A 21,718-nucleotide genomic window follows, 5' to 3' on the forward strand; every position below is an offset into this window, starting at 1 on the left:
GAGGAGTTCGGTTACTTGGCTCTGCAGGCCACGCCCTGATTCTGTGGTCGGACTTTCTGCTTCCCTTCAAAATCCCACTCCCTTTCTTTTAAATACAAATCTTGCCACGTGGCATTATCCCATCAAAGTTTATATATTCCAGTAAAAGATTAGGTTTTTTAATTTTTATTTTTTTTTTAAAAAAAATCTGAATTCTAATCAAGCTTTTTTGAAAATTCATTTAAATTTTCATATTATGTTACATATGTCGATTAATAAATTTATTATATATAATTTTGATTAAATTCTCAATTTTAGATGGTAAATTATTCAATTCACCTTGTCACAATCGTAGCAGCGGACTTGCGATTTTGCAACACTCACTTTCCAACTACAAGTGAGCTAAGCCAATTCGTTATTGCCTCGCCTACAGCCAAGCGACGTATGCTCGAGCTTTTGGCCTCAGTTTAAGAGAAGGTTTTAGAAAGCGAGGGTAGGGAGGAATTTTCGAAACAGAAATTTTTTAGAGATACGTTATACAAGCAAGGAAGAAAGTAACGACAACGGCTGACAACGGCTCACAGTACATTACTTTGGGTAGAGAAAAGTTGACAACTAACTATTATTAAATAATGAACCCAATTGAAGGATAAATTTTCTTGAACTGGGTTGGTTCCAATTATTCAAATTTTTGTTTAACCGCAAAAATTATTTGCTTTTCTTTTTACAAATTTTAATTTCAATATATATTTTAGAAAATTATTTTGAAATGAGGTTGGGGAGTAAATAATAGAAAAATAATTGGGAAATTAAATAAAAATAAAACTAAAATATGTATATATAATTGTATAATAAACAAATATATATATATATTTAAAATTAATAATAAATTGGTATTGGTTCGATCCGGTCCGATCTATGTTTGAACATGTGAACCAACTTAATTTATAAAATTTTCATTTATTTGAACCTAGTCTAACTCAAATAAGTTCATATTCCTGCTAAGATGGTGTGGGTTGGGTTGGGTTGATTTAGTTTTTCGAGTCAAAAAGTTTTTTAAACACCCCTACTAATAAATATATAAATTTTTAATTGTTAAATAGCATATTGACGTGATTTATGAAATAAAATTAAAAGTTTAAATATTTATTAAATATAAAATAGAAAAGTTTAGAAAAGTTTTGAATATCTTTCTTAAAACTAATTACTTTAGTTTCTATGCCTAATTTATAAACAAAAACAATTACATCGTATTTACGGTGGTAAAATTATGCAGATGGTGAAAATTTGATGGAGTGAAATTGTGAATTTATTACTTAATCCATTTGTAATTATTAGTTATTTATCTCCGATTTCTCCGCTGGTACACCAAGCTTTAAGCTTAATTGGGGGCACGACAAAATTTCACAATGAGCTCCAATTCGCGTTTCTGTTTGGGAATGATGATCTGAATCTCCTGCAGCAGATCGTGAAGCAAAGGAAAAATGAGGCATGGTGGATCCAGGAGGAAGAGATCGTCATCGCTTGTACGATATGTCGTCGTTCTATGCGCTGTCGGTGCTGCAATTGGTTTTTTGATGCTCAATGTTCTTTTTAGGCTGGAATCCCGAGGATCAGAATTGAGGTCTGATCAGTTTGGTAATGGCGACGACGTTGAGGAAAGTTTTGCTCGGAGTGGAATCGAGGGAAGGCGGGGCTCCTGCGCGACGGTGGAGAAGATGGGAGAGGTCTTTAACGATGGTGTCTGGAAGGAAAGCCTGAGAGTAAGAACAATTATTCAAAATCACTTTTATTTGAATGGTAATGTTTCTTTATTTGCTTTTCTGACAACTGTCTGCACTCTCTTTGAATAATTAATAGTTACTAGAAATCAGTTCTTGTTTTGGTTTTTAGATCAGGTTAGTTGAGTGATGATTTTCATTTTCCATTTTTATAATCTCTTGATGTTCTATGGTGAGTGTAATGGCAGAAACAATTGAATTTATAATACTGATGACTTGGTGCTATTGAGTAAAAAAAAGGTTCTAGATCAAAAACAAAGGTATTTTGTCCAAACTCACTGATTTAATTGAGAATGTCATCTCTTTTACGAAAATAACATATGAATCTGCATGACTTCTTGCATCTTCTCTCAACCCCATTAGCTTCCCTCTCTGCCATTCTCACCATAATATTGATCTTTTGTCATGAAGATGGTACCCTGCATTTTATGAACGCGGGATTTCATGTTGGAAAGATGAGTGAAAATAGAGGAAAGTGGAAACAAAATGGAGGAATGTGGAAGAAAGAGGGAGTAAGTTGGGTAAAGTAGTTGAAAAAGGCAGTGGATGAAACTAGAGAATACCTTGGGCTTCCCAGATATAATTTGGAAGGTAAGAGTTCCTGAACAGAGTCGTTACTTTTTCACCTGGCTAGAAGTTTATAGGAAGATGGATGCCAATGGACTGGTGCAAAAGAAGGATTTTGGTCAACTTTTCCTTATATTCTAAGCCATGGGCCGTTTCTCGTTTCTTTTGCTTCATGATAGATCCAGCTTCTTATTAAATAAAATAAAATAAAAAATTTAGCAGAAGGGTGGAATGTCATTATCCTTCTTTCTCTGGCAGGTCGAAGAGACCATTTCACTTGGTCAGTGAGGGATAATAATACCATAACGATCATAGTATACGTGGTTAAAACTTCAATGTAATCATGATTCAATTTAGGTACCTTATGTGCATGCAGAATGGTCTGCCTGAACTGCTTTGAAATCGAGGTGGACTCAATGGTTGTGAGATCCCACATTGGTTGGAGAGGGAAATGAAGCATTCCTTATAATGGTGTGGAAACCTTTCCCTATCAGATGCGTTTTGAAACCATGAGGCTGATGGCTATACGTAATGGGCCAAAGCGGACAATATTTGCTAGTGGTGGACTTGGGCTGTTACAAAGCAACTGTTAGGTCTATAATAAGGAAGATACCAATGGAGTAAATTGAAAATGAACCGCTGGCTGGTTTGGTTTAGTTCAATGTTAGAAGTTAATTGCTGCCGTCAGTTTACTATTTTGATTTATTGGCTAGTATAGTCAGTTGTAATTAATAGTCAACTTACTGGTTTCTTAAGTAGTCGGCTGTGTTAGTAAAAGAGACTGGCAGCCTTTAAACAAGTGAAATAGCTTTGTAACTGCTTCCAAACTTCCACTTGAGGACTTGTGAAGCTAAGCAGTTGCAGCGAAGACCACAAACTGGAACTTCTTGAGTCTTGCGAGTTATGATGTACCTCCTGACAAAATAATACATAAGGGAGGAAACTCAAGTATGTATATTCGTTCTTTAGAATTAGAACAGGTCATCGGAAAATTAGTACTTGTCTGATGGTGTGCATATTTGCTCGAGTCCATGCTCTTTATTCAAATACAATTTAAAACTAATCTTCTTGATTGCCATATTTTGACTTTTGGTTTCATTAACTTCATAATACTATCATCTTCTTTTCGTTTTTATGGATGATTATGCGCGAACCATCTTGACGTTTCCTTCACTGTCAAATCTTCTGTCATAATTGTTTTCTGGTGGAAAACTTGTTAGCTTTTTGAGATCTACAAATGCTCACATAGTTAGTTTCATTTTAGGTGCTTCAAGAGTGCGACATCTTCCTCCTGAGCAGTTCTGCAAACATGGTTTTGTCATGGGCAAATCTTCAGAGGCAGGCTTTGGAAATGAGATGTACAAGATTCTAACTGCTGGAGCTTTAAGTATAATGCTGAACAGATCCTTGATTATTGGGCAAACCAGGCATGTTGATTCTATATCAAGTCTTTTTATTTCTACTTAAATATTGGTTTTGAATACTATAATTGCATTGAGTCGCTAGAAGCATTTATTGTCTATGATATGGTATGTAAAAACTCGTGGTGCATCTGGTATGGTATGGAAACTATGGCATATCTGTGAAATAGGTTTGTAGTCGTGCCTTGATAGCATGTGAACTTGAACTATTCTCTGTATGTTTTTTCTTTTTAACTTTTTCCTCCTAGTCATCTTTTTTTTTTTCTTTAATTATCTATATTTACAGTAGTTATTCTATTACTAATATTTTCAGGGGCAAGTTTCCATTCGGGGACTACATATCTTATTCTGATATCTCGTTTACCTTGAAAGAAATCAAACATTTGTGGAGACTTAAAGGTTGTGTTAGGAAATTCAAAAGGCATTTGATCATGCGGATTGACGATTTTGAAAAGCCTGCACAGACAAATGTTCTTTGCAGTAATTGGAAGGAATGGGAGCATCCTATCATATGGTATGATTAACTTTCATTTTACATTAAACTGGTACTCATTTTGTACTTTGTTTATTATGCTGACTGGAGTGCATCAGGTTCCAAGGTACAACTGATGCTGTGGCTGCTCAATTTTTCTTGAAGAATGTACATCCTGCTATGAGGGCTGCTGCTTCTAATTTATTTGGACAGCCGGAGGTTTTAGAATCTAGACCTAATGTATTTGGAGAACTGATGAGAATTCTTATATCTCCTTCAAAGGATGTTGAAGAAGCAGTGCTCTCAGTCCTTAAAAGTGGGGCTGATCCTGATATTTCATTGCACATGCGGATGCTTATGAATAGGTGGTTTTACTACTTAACTACTGTTGTTTCCTTCTCTCTCTACTGTTGCAATTCAGAGATCATTTTGATTTCATTAGCAATGAAGTTCGGAATATCACACATTGATCAATCAAAGAGATATTCAACAACTAAAAGAAAGATCGATTTTTGGGATCCTTCCTTTCTTCAAACGGAATGAACAGAGATAGAATCAGATTGATTCCCTAAATACTTTTCTAGATATTCCTCAATGTCCCGGCTATTCACGGAACGTAAGAAGCAGATGAATAATCATCTACTTTCGGAAGAAATTGAAGAATTTCTCGGAAATCTTATAAGATTTATTCGTTCTTTTTTCTCTGACAGATGGTCAGAACTTTATGAGTTCGAATCCTACTAAGAGATTCACTAGAGATCAGAAATTGTTGATTTCTTTTGTCCCTATTATCACTTTTGGGAAAATTTTCTAGTACTCTATGTTTAATGCTGATAAACCCCACATCATTCATAAAGATGCTTACGTGACAATTAATTAATGAGAGTAGTATCCAGACTACTCGGTATGTAAGAGAATTTCCCTCAATTTTGTAATCCTTCAACTGAGTAATGTGCATCTGTATTTCAGGTCCATCAGAGGTTTACAGGCCGCAGTGCAGTGCATCAGAAAAGCCATGCTTAATCTAACCACAGCCCCGAAACCCAGATTGGTTTTAGTATCTGATACTCCAGACTTTGTAAAAAGCATCATGCCTATCTTAGGCGAATTTGCAGAGGTAACTGCCTAATTGCACAATTTCATTTCATCGAATTGAGTCACTTCTGGACAATTGTTAGCCCCATTTTCAGATTACATGGTTAATGGAATAATTGATCGATTATAGCCTCCTAGATCTTTTGTACGCTTGTAAAAAAGATTGGACTAACTTCACTCGTAATTTGTTTTCAGGTTATTCATTTTGATTACGAACACTTTAGAGGAAACATCTCTGGAACGCATGATGAATTCCATAAATTGGATTTCAGAGTGAAGGACTGGGGGCCGTCACCAAGATGGGTTGCTTTTGTGGATTTCTTTCTTGCATCCCGTGCCAAGCATGCTGTTATATCTGGTGCTCACCGGCGTATAGGTACTACTTATGCTCAGCTAATCGCGGCACTGGCTGCAGCACACAATCTCGACAATCTCGGTATTGTAAAGAACTCTCTCAAATCATTTTACATGTTGGGTAACGTAGGAAAAGAATGATTTCCTTGAGGAACATCTGTTCAACTGTTTCTTACATAACATTTCAATGTGCTCAGGGAACAACTCTACTGGTTCAGACTTTTCATTTTTGAGTAGCTTCCAAAGTAATTTGTTGACAGAGGGTTTGAAGAACCAGGTTGGCTGGGGGCATATCTGGAACAGATTTGCAGGTCCTTTAAGCTGTCCTGGCCAGCCTAATCAGTGTGCCTTAACCCCTCTTCTCCCTCCGGCATGGTGGGATGGACTTTGGCAATCTCCCATTCCACGAGATATTAAAAGAATGGAAAATTATGGAGTTCATTTATCGAGCTCCGGCATTGTTGATGAAGACAGCCTACGATCATTCTGTAATGCAAAGAAGAATGTTGTGAGGACTATCCCTTTCATACTATAGTCATTTTATGCTTCTGTTTGTCATGTAAAGTCTAACATAGTTCCTTTTACTGTTCCCAAACAGTGCTTATTTAGTCAACTTTGGCACAGTCCAGGAATTTGTTTCTGTTAAATCAAATGGCCCAATAAATTTATTGGGCCATTTGATTTACAAAACAAATTCTTATTTGCCACAAAGAATGTCCCAGTCCATTTTCAGTCGGTACCATTGGATCAAATAGGTATAAACCGACATTTCCTGTTTTACCCCGCCAGTGAACAGCTGAGTTGAAAAGTGTGCATATACGATGGAAAGATTATCATATTACACCTTTTTTTTACCTACAAACGTTCATGAATGAAACTCACAAATTCCTGCCGTCCCTCCCTTAGTCGGCCAAAACCATTTGACCGTAGGCAGAAGTTTAGATCAAATTGGTACATTCATTATGTGGATGCGGAAAATTTTTGGTTCTTGCCAGAGATAGCCTGTGAAGGAAAAGGAATGTTTGTTGAGATGACAGGTATCATCACTTAAGTATTGGCTTTAATAGTTAGATGCTCTAGTTAGTTCCAAGGAACATGTCTTGAACTATTAGTAGTGGATGATATTGAGTGGTTGGATTGTACTTGTTCTTGGATCTTATCTTACCTCGAGAAGGTTAATGATTGCCTCCAAAGAAAGGTGGCGCGAGACTTACACTGTTGAGCAATAATTTGGTCCTAGATCCAAGTTGTATAAGACCCAAATATAAATTAGGTTGCTGACAGAGGCTTTTTTTAGTGGATTCTGCAGGAGATATGGTGTTTTTAAGCATGCAAATATCTTTGGTCGTTGAGAAAAGGTGTGTATGATTGAGAATCAACTGTTGCTCAAGTTGTGATTGTTTGCCTTGTATATATGTACATTGTGGAAAAATACATAGGAAATGGCAGTGACTTTTGTGATCTAGTAAAGGAGGGCAAGAAAATGGCTGGTTTCCCCGCATAAGGTAACAAGTATCCACCATGCATGTGGGCACTAGTTGACCGTGCTTGAAACGTGTCCAAGAATGTTTTGAGCTTATATTTCTAACATCATTTTGAATACTTTCAGGTCATTTGTTCTTGAGTAATTTGGATGTAGAACCAAATTTACTCTTGGAGACTAAAGAACAAGAATGGAGCTTTTAATTCTAACAAAGTGCACCCAAAATCTTTTACAGTTAAAGGGATAAATCTAAATATCCCTTTCCCCCATCTTTTCAGTCTTTTCTGGTTCAAAACACTAATACACATTCATACTGAGACACATTAGAAATTTGGAGGAATATGAAGGGTCGAGAACAATTACATATAAACACTGTTTTGCAAGAGAAGTAAATGAGAATAACTTGCAAAACCATAGATGACCTTTTACACTAGAAATAGTTTTTTTTATCTCCCATCTGCAGATGTGAAAGATTCTGCAAATCCATATGGTCGTGTTGGTATGCTGGTCTGAGTGTTGTCAAAGCTGGGAAGAAGGGACGACGATGATGATTCCATCTGACTTTTACCTTCATAAGCCTGCCATTTCTTGAGAGCTTGAGGCAACGACATCTCGAGGTCAATGCCATATATATCTTCAGAGTTCTGGTCAGTTGGTTTCCAAAACTCAACAAGAGATGACAATACATTGACTGTGTGACCCATATCTGGCCTTTGATATGGCTCCCGAGCACAACAATGACCTGCCAACTCAGCCACGGTGTTGATGCTGGCGAATGTTTCTTCAGTGAGATCAATGGTCGGATCAATGGCCTTGTGGAAGGAGTCCTTGTTGATTTGCATCCGACGGAACCAAGTTACGAGATGCATGCTCTCCTCAGGCTGGCTCTCGTCGAGTGCCTTTCTCCCAGTGATTAGCTCCATTAGAATCACACCAAAGCTGAATACATCAACTTTGGTTGTTACTCGACCGGTAACTGCAGAACAGGTCTTTTATGTTAGTATTGAATCATTGCAAATGTGGGCTCAAAGAACCCTAACTAGATAGAGAATCTCAGAATCTTGAAGGATCAATGGCTGTATGAAAGCCAAGACACAAACTATAAGCTTCTTGACTTAATGCACTGTCTACTTTTCATGCATAAACACAAAAATGGCAGATAAATATCAGTAGTTTTGGATGCTGAGTCGTAGCTGCAAGCAAAAAAGTTTGATCCATTGGCCGTTCACTTCTCTTCTACCTGCTGCTACACATCAGTTGATCTTTCTATCTTGAGGAGGTACGTTCTAAGTTCTATTCTAAGTTCTAACTAAGCCATGGAAGAAGATTTACTTTGTATGTTTAAAATCGTACATTGAAGGTTTTTTCTTTTTTTGACAGTCACATACCGGCGTTTCGTTCTATAACCGTGATAGAAAATTGCAGTCAAGCTATATTTACAGAACGCAAGAGGCAAAGAAAGTCGATGAAAGAAATTTAAAGGCAAGTACCTGCATATTCTGGTGCCAAATATCCGAAGGTCCCGGCGATCCTCGTTTCGATAGAACCCTTACCTTCAGGAGCTAGACGCACAAGACCAAAGTCTGCAACCTTAGCTCTCATATCATCTCCAAGAAGAATGTTTGAAGGCTTTAAATCTCTATGTATAAAGCTTTGATGAGCCAAACCATGAAGATACTCAACTGCCCTTGCAACATCCAATGCAATGGTCAACCTCTTTGTCCATTCCAAAGGTTTTAATCCTTCTTCTGGCCAGTTGAAAAGATGCCTGCTAAGTGTGCCTTGAGGCATATACTCATAGACGAGAAGCTTCTCGTTTCCGTCCAAGCAGTATCCGAGAAGGGCGACGAGATGTCGGTGCCGAACTTTTGTCAAAACTGCAATTTCGGACTTGAACTCTGTAAGTCCTTTGCCTTTAATGACACCTGATTCCATTCTCTTCACTGCAATCTTCGTCCCGTCGTGCAATTCTCCTTTGTAGACGGTTCCGAATCCTCCCTGTCCCAAAATGTTCTCTTCACTGAAATTGTTGGTGACGTTTTTCAATACCTGAATTGAAATCACCATATTCCCTGCTTCAACCATTTGAATATCACCAGCCTCACTGCTAGCACCATACTGTGTTTCACTAATTGCACCTACACTAACACTCGATCCAGCAACCGTGATCTTTACACTCTCATTATTGGAACCTGAATGCCGTGGATGAACAACCATAGCGTTCGGGCTTTGCACCTGGCTAAATCGTTTCTGCTTCATTTTATACACACACAAAACCACCAACCCAATCAAGAAAAGAACAAATACACCACCAACTACAGAAAGCACAATGACTCCAACCATGGAACTAGGTTTCTTCTCCCCGTCCTCCGAGTTTCCACCACCATTAGAACCCGCTCCCTTCGTCCCAGGTGAACTTCCAGTCGATGGACCACCATTCGAAGAAGAATCACCCTTTTCTTTTCCAATATCAGGATTACCATTAGTGCTTATCATTACATTACTCCTAAACTTAGGGATCTTCCCAAAAAGTTGATTGTTTGAAACATCCAACTCAGTTAGAAACGGAAGGGTTGTAAGCTCCTCAGGAATAGAGCCTGTGAGGTTATTATTAGCAAGAACCAATCTTTCCAGCCCCTTAAGAGAAGCAAACTCTGGAGAAATCACACCAGAAAGCCCCATTTTCTGAAAGTTTATGATGGTTATGCTCTGATTCCTGCAAGAAATTCCAATCCACTCAGCACATGGATCATTCCCCTTCCAATTCTCTGCAAATCTCTGAGGATAACCCATAAATTTCACAATGGAAAGCAATGTATTCACTCGTGAATCACACTCCCCAGGATCTGTCAAACAAAAGCTGTTGGAACCATTAGTCATATCCACAGCAACCCCTGTTTTAAACAGAGGAATTGGACCCTGAAGCAAGTTATTAGTCAAATTCACCACTTTCAAGGACTCAGAATTCACCAAAGAACTTGGAACAGGGCCTGTAAACTTGTTATCTCTCAAACTCAACACCTGCAAATCCTTCAACCTTGAAAAATCCGGTAAGGGACCCGAAAACGAGTTCGAATGCAACCAAACTTCACTCAAGGAAGTCACATTCTGCAAAACATCAATACTCCCACTAAGCTTATCAACACTCTTTTGTCCATTAACCCACAGAGACTCTAATTGAGACCCTGAGAAGCTAGAAGGAAGACCCCCTTCAAGGTTATTAAAAGCAAGATGCAAATTAGTCAGCCCTGGAATGTCCTCACCGCCAAGAAACTCCGGAATCCGACCGGAAACATTCGCAGAGTTAGCCGAGAAGTTCTGTAGAGTGGAAGCATTTCGAAGACTCGCCGGAATCTCCCAAGCCGAAAAGGGGTTGTCGTCGATCTCAACAGCCTGAAGAGAGCTCATTCCGGCGAAGAAATCAGGCGGAATGGAAGTAAACTGGTTCCCACTAAGCAAAATCACTTGCAAAGAGCTCAATCCACTCAAGGTGGGCAAAGGGCCAGAGATTTTGTTCCATTGGAGCTCTAATCGCTCTAAAGCAGTGAGGTTTTGGAGATTGGAAGGGAGCGTACCTTGGAGATTTTGGCGACCGATTTGGATCCGAGTGACTCGATTATCGTCGGAGCAGAGGACATGGTTCCATTTACAAGGGTTGGGGTCCAACCAGCCAAGGGATTCAGATGGGTTTAGGCTCTGTTTGAGAGCCAGCATTACAGGAGCATCAGGGGTTAGCTCTTGGGGGTGTGCAGGGAGGAAGATGGAGAAGAGGGGTAAGAGATTTAGGAGGAGAAAATGGTTGTTTCTTCCCAACTGGGTTTTCTTCCCCATAGAGAAAGAGGAACAGAGGGTGCGAGAGAGAGAGAGAGAGAGAGAGAGAGAAAGAGAGAGAGGGAAATGGGAGGAGGATGGATTAGAAGAGCATAGCTGGGAAGCCTTCCTGGTGGAGAAGAAGGTGGGACGTAGTAGTTTCAGAAGAAGAAGAAGAAGAATAGTAACTCAAAATCTCCATTAATGGGAGAATTTTTTAAAATTTAATTGGATCCCCCATTATAAATTAGGATTAGAAATTCTAAAATTATAATTTTGTTTTAGAGAGATGGGGATTATTACTTATGGGGCAAAGTGATGGGTGGCAGAAATGAAGGGGGGAAGCACATGGTGGGGTGTGTGTGTGTGTGTGTGGGGACCATTAGCTGTCAGAAAAACAAAAGAAAAAAAAAAAAAGGCTGGAACCCAAGTTGGTCTGGTCTGGTCTGGTCTGGTCTGGTTCGGTTGCTGCTCTGCTTCTGTCTCTTCAATTGCATTGGATCCTTTTTCTTTTAAATCAACCTTTTCTGAATTTCTTTTTATTCTTTTTTTCCTTTAGGAATAAAAACTTCTCTCTAGCAAACACGTATTAAATAAATTCAAGGAGATCGAGATAAAAAGTTCGAAAAAGATAATATCTGCTAGCATTAAATTTGGATCGTTACATAAATCAAGCTTTTGTTCATTTTTTGAAGTTATTTTTTCTTTTAAACAGTGAGATCCCATTGGTTGAGGAGGGGAATGAAACATCGTAAGAGAGTGTGTGTAAACTTCTTTTTAGCATTTTAAAAACCAAAGAATTCTCACTCTTTTTTTCCATCAAGAACGTTTTATATAACTTTTAGACTCCCGAATTTGGAGTATCCTACTTTCACGCAATTTACCGGGTTCAACAAGTAATTGATATCTCATGATCCTCATGATCAAGGTGTAGTACTACAATCGAAAGATGGTGAAAGAAAAAATCTCTATTTATCGGAGTTTCTTCCTATACCTATGAATTTCATTGGACCCAGAAAGGATACAGAATCTTTGGCTCTCCAAATATCAATAGGTTGATTGTTTCGCTCCGGTATCTTCCAAAAGGAAGGAGAAGCCGGACAATATTGGCTAGCCGTTTTGGGCACTTGCATAAATCAAGTTTTTCTTTATTTTTTGATTCATTTATCTTAAAAAACAATTCTTCATTTTCTTTTCTTTAAAATCAAGATTTTCTTCATTTTTTTTTATTTATTATTATTATTATTTTTTATGCTGAAACTAAACAACTGTCTCTGCCTCCTTTTTGTTGTTTTTTAGTTTTTTCCAGCTTCTCCTCTCAGTCAATCTACCTGTCTTGGTCTCCCCTCTTTTTCTGTCCAACAAAATATTATTATTAATAATAATAAATATAAATATAATAATAATAAATATAATAAGAGTCTTGAAAATGGATATTATTTTATAATATTTTTTTCATCGCCAAGTGGATATCATATTTAAGTAAATTATGTTATTCTCATGGAAAATATACAAATTTATGATTTTATTCCAAATTAATCAAACCTTTACAAATTATTACACTTAGTATTAGAATTTCATGTGACATTTGTTAAGCTAATGTAATTTTGTATATTTATTTTCAAATAATTTACTCCACACAAATATTTGTTGTAAATATCACATGTATTACTGTGATATCCTTTTCTACCTCTTTGTTTTTCTTTTTAAAATTTTGTGATTCTCTTTTGGAACCTTTTTACGGGATAACCTTTTCACTCGTGTTGGGTAAGAATTGATTTTTTTTTTTTTTATTATGTTCGCAGATTCATTTACAGCCTTTGAAACTAGAGAGGGATATTTACAGTTTATTAACCATCATGGTTAGTTTGTCTCGTATTGTTTGTTTGAAGGTTAATGTGGGTCCCCGACATTGTCATCTATACCAAACAAATTGAATTTTAGTCAAATGAGTCTCGATGCTCTATAATTATAACAAGATCTATAGAATTCATTTGACTATTTGATATGTGATAAAATTGTCAACAACTCTGGTTGATGTATTAGTAGTTTTAGTCGGATATTCTCTCTTAAAAAAAATTACTTGCAATTTGTTGATACAAGGACGTCATTCTTTCGGGGACCAATAGAAAATATCATTTTGTGTCTGATTGAGACAACACTATAAAAGCTAACCTTGAGTGTGTTCCAACTTTAATACCATGTAATTTATAAATATTTTAATATGTTGAATATAAAATTTTATCGAGCCCTATTACCAAGCTACTGTGCGTGAATTACAAATTCTTGCTTTCGAGATCTTGTCATCTATTTTAAATAGGTGACATTTAGTTACTAATCCAACCGTAAAGGGTTAAAGTAATAATTACATGAGTAAAACAAATTTTTATATCAATAATGTGTGGAATATTAGTCACGGTTGAGTGAGAGTAATCTTAATCGAAAATTAATTAATTAATTAAAGACGTTAATCAATCAAAATCAAATTTAAATTACGAATGGAAGCTTATAATATATTAGAATTAATTCAAATGATGGGTGGGTTGGGGACATGACCCATAAAATGGGGCATGTTGAGTCTAGGTTTGGGCATGTGACCTATGGTATTTAATATTTATAAAGGAGTGAGAGATCTACCTCACCTTTTTTTGGCCCTTGCTCGGGTCCAAACTGTTCGATAGATTTCCTTGTATTACATACCGGTTCATCCAGAGGGGAATTATATTGTAACAGTTCAGGTCCACCGCTAGCAGATATTGTCCTTTTTGGGCTTCTCCTCAAAGTTTTAATACGCATTTACTAAGAAGAGGTTTTCACACCCTTAAAAGAAATGTTTCGTTCCCCTCTTCAATCGATGTGGAATCTCACATATATATCCTTCCGTTCCTTTCTTAAGATTCGAGTTTCATATTTAGGTTTTTCACCTTTTATTAGTTATGCTGAGGCTACAAGGTTTAGGGTGTGCCGACAAAACTCTTTGTCGACAGTAAACTAATGACAACATGTCTCGACAACACGTTTGTAATGGAATAGTACATGTCGACATTTTTTTTTTGACTTTTTCCAACACTTTTTTATGTAAGAAAAAAAAAATTAGTGTTCTAAGTTGAAAACTCTCTGATTGAGACATAGTTGAGTAAAAATGCACTTTAGAGTGGTCACTCATCTTAAGGTATGATAAACAAATATGTCATATGATGAACACGTGATGTCACGAGGTACATGATGGCTCGATCGTAAGCTATCATGTTAAATGCATGTGCCATACTTGCATATATAATTTGTCTCCCACTCTTCTAGCTCGACTCGACCACGTGGGTCGTATACGGAGTAAATTGGATAGTACTAGAGGGGCCTTAGAGGTATTTATTTCTTATCCACTTTTTTTTAGCTCTTTCAAATAATAATGATAACGGTAAATAATTTGAGGTAACATTTATTTACCTTATTCCATTTCTTTTTAACCATTTAATCCACAATTCATCCGCCAACTGCTTTAGAGTTCGCTGTCAAATGTGTCAAAACTAAGATTTTTTTACCTTATTTACCCTTTTGTTTTTACTGTTTGAATAAGGCTTACTAATTAAAGTGTTTAGGAGTTCCGATTAGAGTAAAAAGATTTTTTTAAACAGGTTGGGTCGGTGAGAAAAGGGTGGAGTCGATTAGACTCGACGACCGAAAAAAGCAAGATGAAATCAGGATTTTGCCAAAAAAGAAGCAACACTAAAGATACTATAACCGATCATCATCGAAAAACAAGAATCTTTCTAAATCACTTTGTTTTGGTGCTCGTACCTGCATATGGAAGTCTAGCATTCTAGAGTCCGACAGTACTACATTTTCAAAGGACCACCATGATGATCCCTTATCGACATTTGAAAAGCCATTTCAAATAGACTAGAAACTACTCTAAGTAATTTAAATATGTGTTTATTCGTCGTTCTATAATCTATTTGTAACGTTTAATTAAGATTCGAAACTCAATTTCGGTATATATTTTAAAAAATTACCTTTCAAATAGTTAAAAATTGTTTATAAGAGGCCGTGGAAATAAATAATAAAAAAAATAATTATGAAATAAAATAAATGTAAATTATTTATTCATAAAATTTTCATTTATTTGATTGGACGTTATTAAATTTTTAAATCACAATAAATCTAATTTGGGCAACGACTCTCCCAATTTAATCAACATTGAAACATAACAATTCACCTCGTAGAATTCATAGAGCAAAGAGGACTCTTAGAGCAACCATAGCCCATGTCCCCTCGAGTCGAAAGGAGTCATAGGTTTCCATCTACTGTGGCATTCCCCATTGAAGCTAAGGACGCATATCATCCTTGAGAGAGTCGAAGCTACTCTCCGACTAACCTTTAAACACATTAGAACTCAGTCAACTTAAACTTTTAGATCTATAAATAAATCTCGAATGAGGCAGGTGAGTAATTACGTGGAGAAGCTGGAGGCTTGTGGGTCGTCTTATGAGCGCGGAACATCTACAAAAAGAAGTCATTGAGAAAAAAATATGGATACCCATTTGCTTTTCTTAGCTTATAAAAGCTGAAAATTAAAGAGAAAGAGCTTAAGGATTCATAATTATAATTATCATGTAGAAAGTTGTATTATGATCATGATTTCAATAAATAAATAAATAAATAAATAAATATATTATATATATATATATATATATATATATATATATATATAACTTTCTCAAAAATAAATATAATGAAATGTTTAACGTTCTAACTATTAACATTTTATTTTTATTAAAAATAAAAAATTAAATAAATGATTCTCACGACATGAATCCCTATCCAATTTTATAGTTGAATTGAGTTAGATTAAAAATCTTACCGCTTAAACAATCAAATTGAGTTTTAAAAAATGTCTAAAATCGATCGGACCAACCTCACGAACACAGGAGTGGAAAGCATACTCGCCGAGCTTAGTTTGAATTTAATATACTAAATTAGAAAGGAGAAAAGAAAAAGAAAACCTGTAAATGGCTTTTGACGTGAGCCAATGTTAGATCCTTCACATCCATGAGCTCTAGAACTGATTTAGGCGTAGCTCCTAACACAACACAACATAACATGAAAGCAAATTAGAAGGAAAAAACAGAAGATTTGAAAATGAAGCTTAAAAAGTAGTACTACTTTCATGGCCGCCAAGAAGCTCAACAGCATGAACAAACTGAGCATGGAGGCTCCTCGTCCACCGCATCCTCGGCGCCCTCACGCCTCGTCCTCTCGCCCCCGTTGACGACCGGCCAGCGTTCAGCTGGTACCGGAAGCTAGAGATGTTCGAGTACGAGATTGAAGAAGAAGGAGAAGGCATTTGTTTGGAGTGTTTCCAAGAGAAAGATGAAGGATTATTGGGATGAATTGGGAAGCCATGAATTTGGTTGAAGAGGCCATGATGATCTTCAGAAGGTGGAAGATGATGATCCAAAAGCCAAACCCCATTAGTTATTTGATTGAATTTATGAGCCCCAAGAACTCCATTGGAGGTTTCAATAGAGGTAGGGAAGGTAGAATTAATGGGAGGACTAATTTGAAGAGAAAGATCAAGAAAAGAAGAAGAAGAAGAAGTAGACTGAGTATTGGGCATCTTTAAGGTTTGTTGTGGAAAGAAGTTCATGCAGAAAGTAAAGAAAGGGAAGGGCTCTCCAATGGGGAATGATCAGAATAGGGTAATAAATTGGAGGGAATTTTCAAAGGATTGTCGGTCGAATCCAATTATTTATGAATGAGGTAAGATCTGATACTGAATAATTTGATTAACAATGCGACAATTACTCTTCTTTTTTTTTCTTCACTTTTTTCGTGAATGGTAAGTGTGATATGAAAACTATACTACGAAAATACTAGAAATGGAGGAGAGGGTGTGGAAACCTTTCTCTAACCAACGCATTTAAAAAATGTTTAGGGTAACTCGAAAGAAAAGGTTTAAATAAGACAATATTTACTAACAGTAGGCTTCGACCGTAATAATATATTTTACGTGAAAGAAGAAGAAGAGCAACAGAGTCTTTGGGTCGTTGTCAGTGATCTCTGTGGTCGCCCAAAGGAAGATAAATGCTTCAATTTGGCAGTTTGCTGAGATATGTATGGTCCATAATTAATGTGCATGGGATACATTTTTTTGCAGGTCTTCTTACCAAATTCCATCTCCCATAAGCATTTCCATTGAGTTGAAAGGGTAGGTAGATTTGGGAGTTAGGATCCCGTTTGGAGAATTAAGAGTGGGAGAGAGATTTTTCCGATCGCCTAAACGGGACTAAAAACTAATTTTTATTAAATGGAGTATAGTATATCTTAGTTAAGTATATACCTTCCACCAGAGAGTTAAAAGTTTAAATTTATGAGATTGAAGTAAAAAAATGTTAGATTTTATAACCTAATAAGCCTAAAAGGAAAGGCAAGATCAAAATAGAAGGGTAAAAAAAAATTACTGTGGAAAAGTTAAATTTTTAATCACGAGACACTTTATCATATATTTCGTACGAACCCATGACTTATAATGAATCAACTAAGAAGTCAACAATTCACATTTTGCTAAATTAAAAATAATGAATTTATAACTAAAGCAATGAATGATTCATGAGAAATATGACAATTACCTCTCTAAATTTTAAGATTTACCTTTATTTGGTCTCAAAATTTTCAATTTTACATCTAATTTTCAGAACACAAACATAAGAATTTGATGTATTTGAACCCCTCAGCCTTGCAATCAAATCAAACGCCACTTCAACCAATCAAATTGTCATCATACAAAGGGAAAAAAGCTTCATCTGTCTTCTTCCTCTAAAAGGAATAAACAGAGTGTTGTTTGGATGCTCAATAATTTATGGTGAATTTAGGAATTGACTTGAATGAGTATATCCATTGATTGGATAGTTCATTGATTGGGCAATTTTGTGTAATAAATGCCACTTTGTTTGTCTCTTTGGTGGGATCACACTTCTCAGAAGATTTGAGAAGATCACCAATTACTTGCATTTAAAGCAAATGTAGATATTGGTTTGAATTTATTACAAGACAGAAGGCAAAGGCAAAGGGTGTGTAAATTATCAACCATATCATTTATTGGTTCTCATATTCAAACATTTCAAGGTAAAGAAGATCCTCTTTTACTTGAGTTACGATTATATTTCTTTGAAGCTCTATCTTCAATGTTTGGTACTTTCATCACTCACCAATAAAGGAGCCCGTAAAATAGTATACTTATAAAAGAATATCTACATTATAAGCACACATTATGGATATTATACTACCAAGGCCTTTAAACTCAACAACATATGCAGCAGATCTTTCAAAAAAGTGACTCTCGGGAGAGGAAAAAATGAGTGAAGCAACATATTCCAATTCATAGCATGCATTTAACTCATTTGAACCATACCTAGTCTTTGTGGGCACGCCTAGCATAAGAAAATGCTGAAATTGCTGAATTGCTCACGCTCATCGACCGCTTAGCAAGACCAAAACTTTTCCATACTGCTAGCCAAACCATAAAGAAGAACCCAATCCAACCTTAGTTGTGAAAATGCAAAATGTTAGAGAAAAGAAAGAAGTTTATCCCCAAAAGCGCACAATTGACCCAAGGTCTAGTTGAATGAAACAGAAACAAAATCAAAGGAAAGTCATTGACTAGTGTATGGCTTCATGGAACTTCTCACGATCCTCCTCACGATCCTCTGGTTTAGTGTGGTTTAGTTTATGTAACAACTCAAGCTCACCATCGGCAGATGTTGCCTTCTTTAGGCTTTTCATTTCAAGCTTCCTTTTAAGGTTTTTTAAAACGCATCTGTTAGGGAGAAATTTTCACACCTTTATGAAGAATGTTTTGTTCCCCTCTCCAACCGATGATAGATTTCACACAAACTCTTAGCTTAAACTATTCAAATTGTGTGGTGGAGAACAGGATAACTCAACGATAGAGAAAGCAGAAATATAATGCTAGAAAGCCGCAAACTATATGTTCATGTTTTCCTTATGAAACAGACCCACGTCAAACCAATATGACTGATTTATGTCAATGGGATGAGAGGTTATCAAGAAACATGGTTTAGATAAGTGCTTGTACCTGTGGCGATCACCACTGCTACAATGGCTGAGATTGTTGCAGTAGATATAAAAAACAAAGCAACTGTTAATGCCCCAATGTACACAGCTGTTATGCAAGCAAAGAAAAGAGCCAAGAAGCCTCCAACTGCAGCCAAGGAAACAAGAAGGGAGATAATAACGGCATTGAGAGTTGCTGCTAGAATGAATAGCAGAAAGATGAGCAATCCCGTCGATGCAAGAAGAGCAATTGTCCCAACCTGCAACAATTCCAAATATAAGTAACAACTTAAAGGGGTTCTGGCCAGAGCATACAAAAGGACTTCAGTCTGTCTATGCGTGTAGAAGATAGAGAGAGGACTATTACAGTGAAAATCTTGCAACAGATCCAAAATACATCAAAGCAGTTAGATGACCAATGACAGAGTACGAATCATTCATTGGTAAGAAACTATTCAGTATCTTTTGTTGAGTGAGCCCACATTAGCTAATTTAGGGAATGATCATGGGTTTATAAGTAAGGAATACATCTCCATTAGTATGAGGCCTTTTGGGGAAGCCTAAAGCAAAACCACGAGAGTTTATGCTCAAAGTGGACAATATCATACTATTGTGGAGGTTCATGATTCCTAACATCTTTGGCTTGTGCTACATATCTTTACATATCTTTTCAATAGTTGCTTCCCATGGATGGTAACAATTCCTATCAATTTATCCTCAATTATATTTATTTAGATGGGAAAATTTTCATTAACAGAAATACTAAGAGATAGGGACATGAGATATCAGTGGCCCGTAACGATATAAAAGAGATACGAACACGAACGAACTCTTACCATTGGCACAAATAAATAAGGAGTCAAAATCACAAAAGAAATTAAGAGAATTCCATAAGGAATCCAGAAATTTAAAATCTCTCACACATCTTCGTTAACCATAAAAGTATCGATGAAGATCCTATAACAGTTCTGTATACAAACTTCCCAAAAGTAGACAGAATTAGAGATATTATATGATCAATGGCAACCTATGGTTACCAAGAACGTATCAATAGGCTTCACTACAAGGATCACATCAGAAAGAAATTCCATGATTGTAAGGAACAGATAGAGTTTGAGAGTCCTGCATGTTACTATCAAGGTTGCCCATCTATTAACATTGGAGCTGTCTCTAATAGTATTCATTACTGAGGAAATATATTCCTATTAACAACAAATCCCGTCCAGATCAGTCGTAGCCTTCAAACAAAAACCGAAAAACAACAGATAAAGTACTATTCAAACGATAAAATCAAAATCTCGAACAGTTGCACAAAATCCATTAATTACTAAACGAAGAGCATCTCAAATTAAATAAACAAGTCCAGACGACGTTTCTTGTTCCAAAAAAAAGAAAAACAAGTCCAGACAACCTCCATTCTGGAATTATCAGCAATACTCACGGAGATAACAAGGAGCGCTCGAAGAGGACTGCCCCTGCGAGTCCAACAAAGAATATCGTGACCAAAGTTTCTGCAAGCTTGTGCAACGGCATGGCCATTCTCGGCGACGGAGGCCTTGACGCGTTGAGAAAAAGAACCCTTAGTTTCATCGGGGAAGAAAATCTCGGCGATCAGACGGCGGACAGGTACATAAACGGCCTGATCCTCACTACGCATTCCTTTGGATTTGTGAGTTGTTGCATATTCTACCTCGACCGGAGCGGGCACGGTGCCATTCCGATCATCGGACTCGTTCGGCTCCGCCATTCCTTTTGGGATCCGGAGAATCTTGAGAGTGAATAAATAGTGAAATTGCGTACTGAGTCAATAACTCAGGTGTCGTCTTTTCCATGGATAGAACTGTATTATTATTACTGGAATAAGGCACGTGCATATTTAGAAATCCAGAGATATTTTAACACGTGTCTTTAAGACATTTAAATTACTGTAAATTACAAATTTAATTTCGTTCCCTAAATTAATAAAAATATTTCTATATTTTCAAAAGTTTTATATATTTTTAAATTTCCAAAAATTTCCAAAAATATTTTGTTAATTCTTTGTTTTAAAAATATTTTTTAATTTCCTCAAAACTTAAAAATAGAAATTGATACCAAATTAAAAAAATATACATAGAAGTATTATTAATAATTTTAGTTTTTATAAAAATAAACTTTAAAAAATATACATAAAATTTTTAGAAGTATTATTAATAATTTTTGTTTTTATAAAAATTGTTAAAAGTTTAATAGTGTTAATGTTATATTTAAAATTGAATGATTTTGAAACGTGGTTTTTTTTTTTTTTTTTTATAGTTTAAAAGTAAATAAAAAGATTAAAAAAATTAAAATTAAAAATATTAGTGAAAGTTTTGAAAGTTCAAAATAAAAAAAATGCAAATGCCACATATTTTTATTAATTTAATAAATTATAAATTTACCTCTTAAATTTATATTTTGTAAATATAAAATTTAAAATGCAATTAAATAAATTATTAAACATTTAGGACTAAAATGTAATGTTAAAATAAAGTTAAATCTTAAAATATATATCTTAAATTTTCTTGACATGTATTTCTTCGAGTTAAATTCAATTTTTTTTTTTTTTTGGTAATTTAATTCGCATATTCCTTTGTTATTTGACCTAGGATTGAACTGACAAAAACATATGAAGATTTAATTTACCTATACTCTCATCCAACTTTTA

At 35.9% G+C, this 21,718-nt stretch overlaps 4 protein-coding genes across 7 annotated transcripts; 1 reads left to right on the forward strand and 3 right to left on the reverse strand.

Moving 5' to 3' along the window:
• Positions 1–1,334: 1,334 nt before the first annotated feature.
• On the forward strand, positions 1,335–8,124 carry LOC111808143 (uncharacterized). 2 transcript variants are annotated; one of them, XM_023693956.2, is made up of 8 exons: positions 1,335–1,779; positions 3,592–3,754; positions 4,062–4,262; positions 4,340–4,585; positions 5,190–5,337; positions 5,511–5,751; positions 5,867–6,177; positions 6,979–8,124. In XM_023693956.2, exons 1-8 carry the CDS (start codon positions 1,464–1,466, stop codon positions 6,994–6,996), a joined length of 1,644 nt encoding a protein of 547 aa, XP_023549724.2. In that variant the 5' UTR covers positions 1,335–1,463; the 3' UTR covers positions 6,997–8,124. The 2 variants fall into 2 exon arrangements, with proteins under 2 accessions (XP_023549724.2, XP_023549723.2); XM_023693955.2 differs by having other exon boundaries at positions 5,867–8,124.
• On the reverse strand, positions 7,331–10,983 carry LOC111808142 (receptor protein kinase TMK1). Its single transcript, XM_023693954.2, has 2 exons — positions 8,643–10,983; positions 7,331–8,128 (listed from the first exon to the last, which is right to left on the reverse strand). The coding sequence occupies exons 1-2, from the start codon at positions 10,981–10,983 to the stop codon at positions 7,599–7,601; spliced, it is 2,871 nt and encodes a 956-aa protein (XP_023549722.1). The 3' UTR covers positions 7,331–7,598.
• A 4,100-nt stretch (positions 10,984–15,083) lies between these two features.
• Positions 15,084–17,571, reverse strand: LOC111808221 (uncharacterized). Of its 3 annotated transcripts, none has more exons than XM_023694068.2 (4): positions 16,123–17,571; positions 15,963–16,039; positions 15,414–15,459; positions 15,084–15,329 (listed from the first exon to the last, which is right to left on the reverse strand). In XM_023694068.2, exons 1-4 carry the CDS (start codon positions 16,604–16,606, stop codon positions 15,319–15,321), a joined length of 618 nt encoding a protein of 205 aa, XP_023549836.2. In that variant the 5' UTR covers positions 16,607–17,571; the 3' UTR covers positions 15,084–15,318. The 3 variants fall into 3 exon arrangements, with proteins under 3 accessions (XP_023549836.2, XP_086985676.1, XP_086985675.1); XM_087129550.1 differs by having other exon boundaries at positions 15,084–15,334; XM_087129549.1 differs by having other exon boundaries at positions 15,084–15,459.
• A 459-nt stretch (positions 17,572–18,030) lies between these two features.
• Positions 18,031–20,860, reverse strand: LOC111808220 (uncharacterized). The gene is made up of 3 exons (XM_023694067.2): positions 20,474–20,860; positions 19,055–19,292; positions 18,031–18,501 (listed from the first exon to the last, which is right to left on the reverse strand). Exons 1-3 carry the CDS (start codon positions 20,777–20,779, stop codon positions 18,371–18,373), a joined length of 675 nt encoding a protein of 224 aa, XP_023549835.1. The 5' UTR covers positions 20,780–20,860; the 3' UTR covers positions 18,031–18,370.
• Positions 20,861–21,718: the final 858 nt, after the last annotated feature.

This window comes from Cucurbita pepo, chromosome 13, assembly GCF_057944985.1.
Source record: "Cucurbita pepo subsp. pepo isolate OVF chromosome 13, ASM5794498v1, whole genome shotgun sequence".
NCBI lineage: Eukaryota > Viridiplantae > Streptophyta > Magnoliopsida > Cucurbitales > Cucurbitaceae > Cucurbita > Cucurbita pepo.

Excerpts from the sequence above, each read along its gene's own strand:
- LOC111808143 (XM_023693955.2), top strand. The coding sequence starts at position 1,464 with ATGAGGCATGGTGGATCCAGGAGGAAGAGATCGTCATCGCTTGTACGA. Across the intron at positions 1,780-3,591 it reads AAATCACTTTTATTTGAATG|GTGCTTCAAGAGTGCGACAT; the intron begins GTAATGTTTCTT and ends GTTTCATTTTAG. Across the intron at positions 5,752-5,866 it reads ACACAATCTCGACAATCTCG|GGAACAACTCTACTGGTTCA; the intron begins GTATTGTAAAGA and ends CAATGTGCTCAG.
- LOC111808220 (XM_023694067.2), bottom strand. The coding sequence starts at position 20,779 with ATGGCGGAGCCGAACGAGTCCGATGATCGGAATGGCACCGTGCCCGCT. Across the intron at positions 19,293-20,473 it reads GAGCGCTCCTTGTTATCTCC|GTTGGGACAATTGCTCTTCT; the intron begins GTGAGTATTGCT and ends GAATTGTTGCAG. Across the intron at positions 18,502-19,054 it reads AGCAGTGGTGATCGCCACAG|GTTGGATTGGGTTCTTCTTT; the intron begins GTACAAGCACTT and ends TTCACAACTAAG.
- LOC111808221 (XM_087129549.1), bottom strand. The coding sequence starts at position 16,606 with ATGAACTTCTTTCCACAACAAACCTTAAAGATGCCCAATACTCAGTCT. Across the intron at positions 16,040-16,122 it reads GCTTCTTGGCGGCCATGAAA|GAGCTACGCCTAAATCAGTT; the intron begins GTAGTACTACTT and ends GTGTTGTGTTAG. Across the intron at positions 15,460-15,962 it reads ACGTCAAAAGCCATTTACAG|ATGTTCCGCGCTCATAAGAC; the intron begins GTTTTCTTTTTC and ends TTCTTTTTGTAG.
- LOC111808142 (XM_023693954.2), bottom strand. The coding sequence starts at position 10,983 with ATGGGGAAGAAAACCCAGTTGGGAAGAAACAACCATTTTCTCCTCCTA. Across the intron at positions 8,129-8,642 it reads TTTGGCACCAGAATATGCAG|TTACCGGTCGAGTAACAACC; the intron begins GTACTTGCCTTT and ends CCTGTTCTGCAG.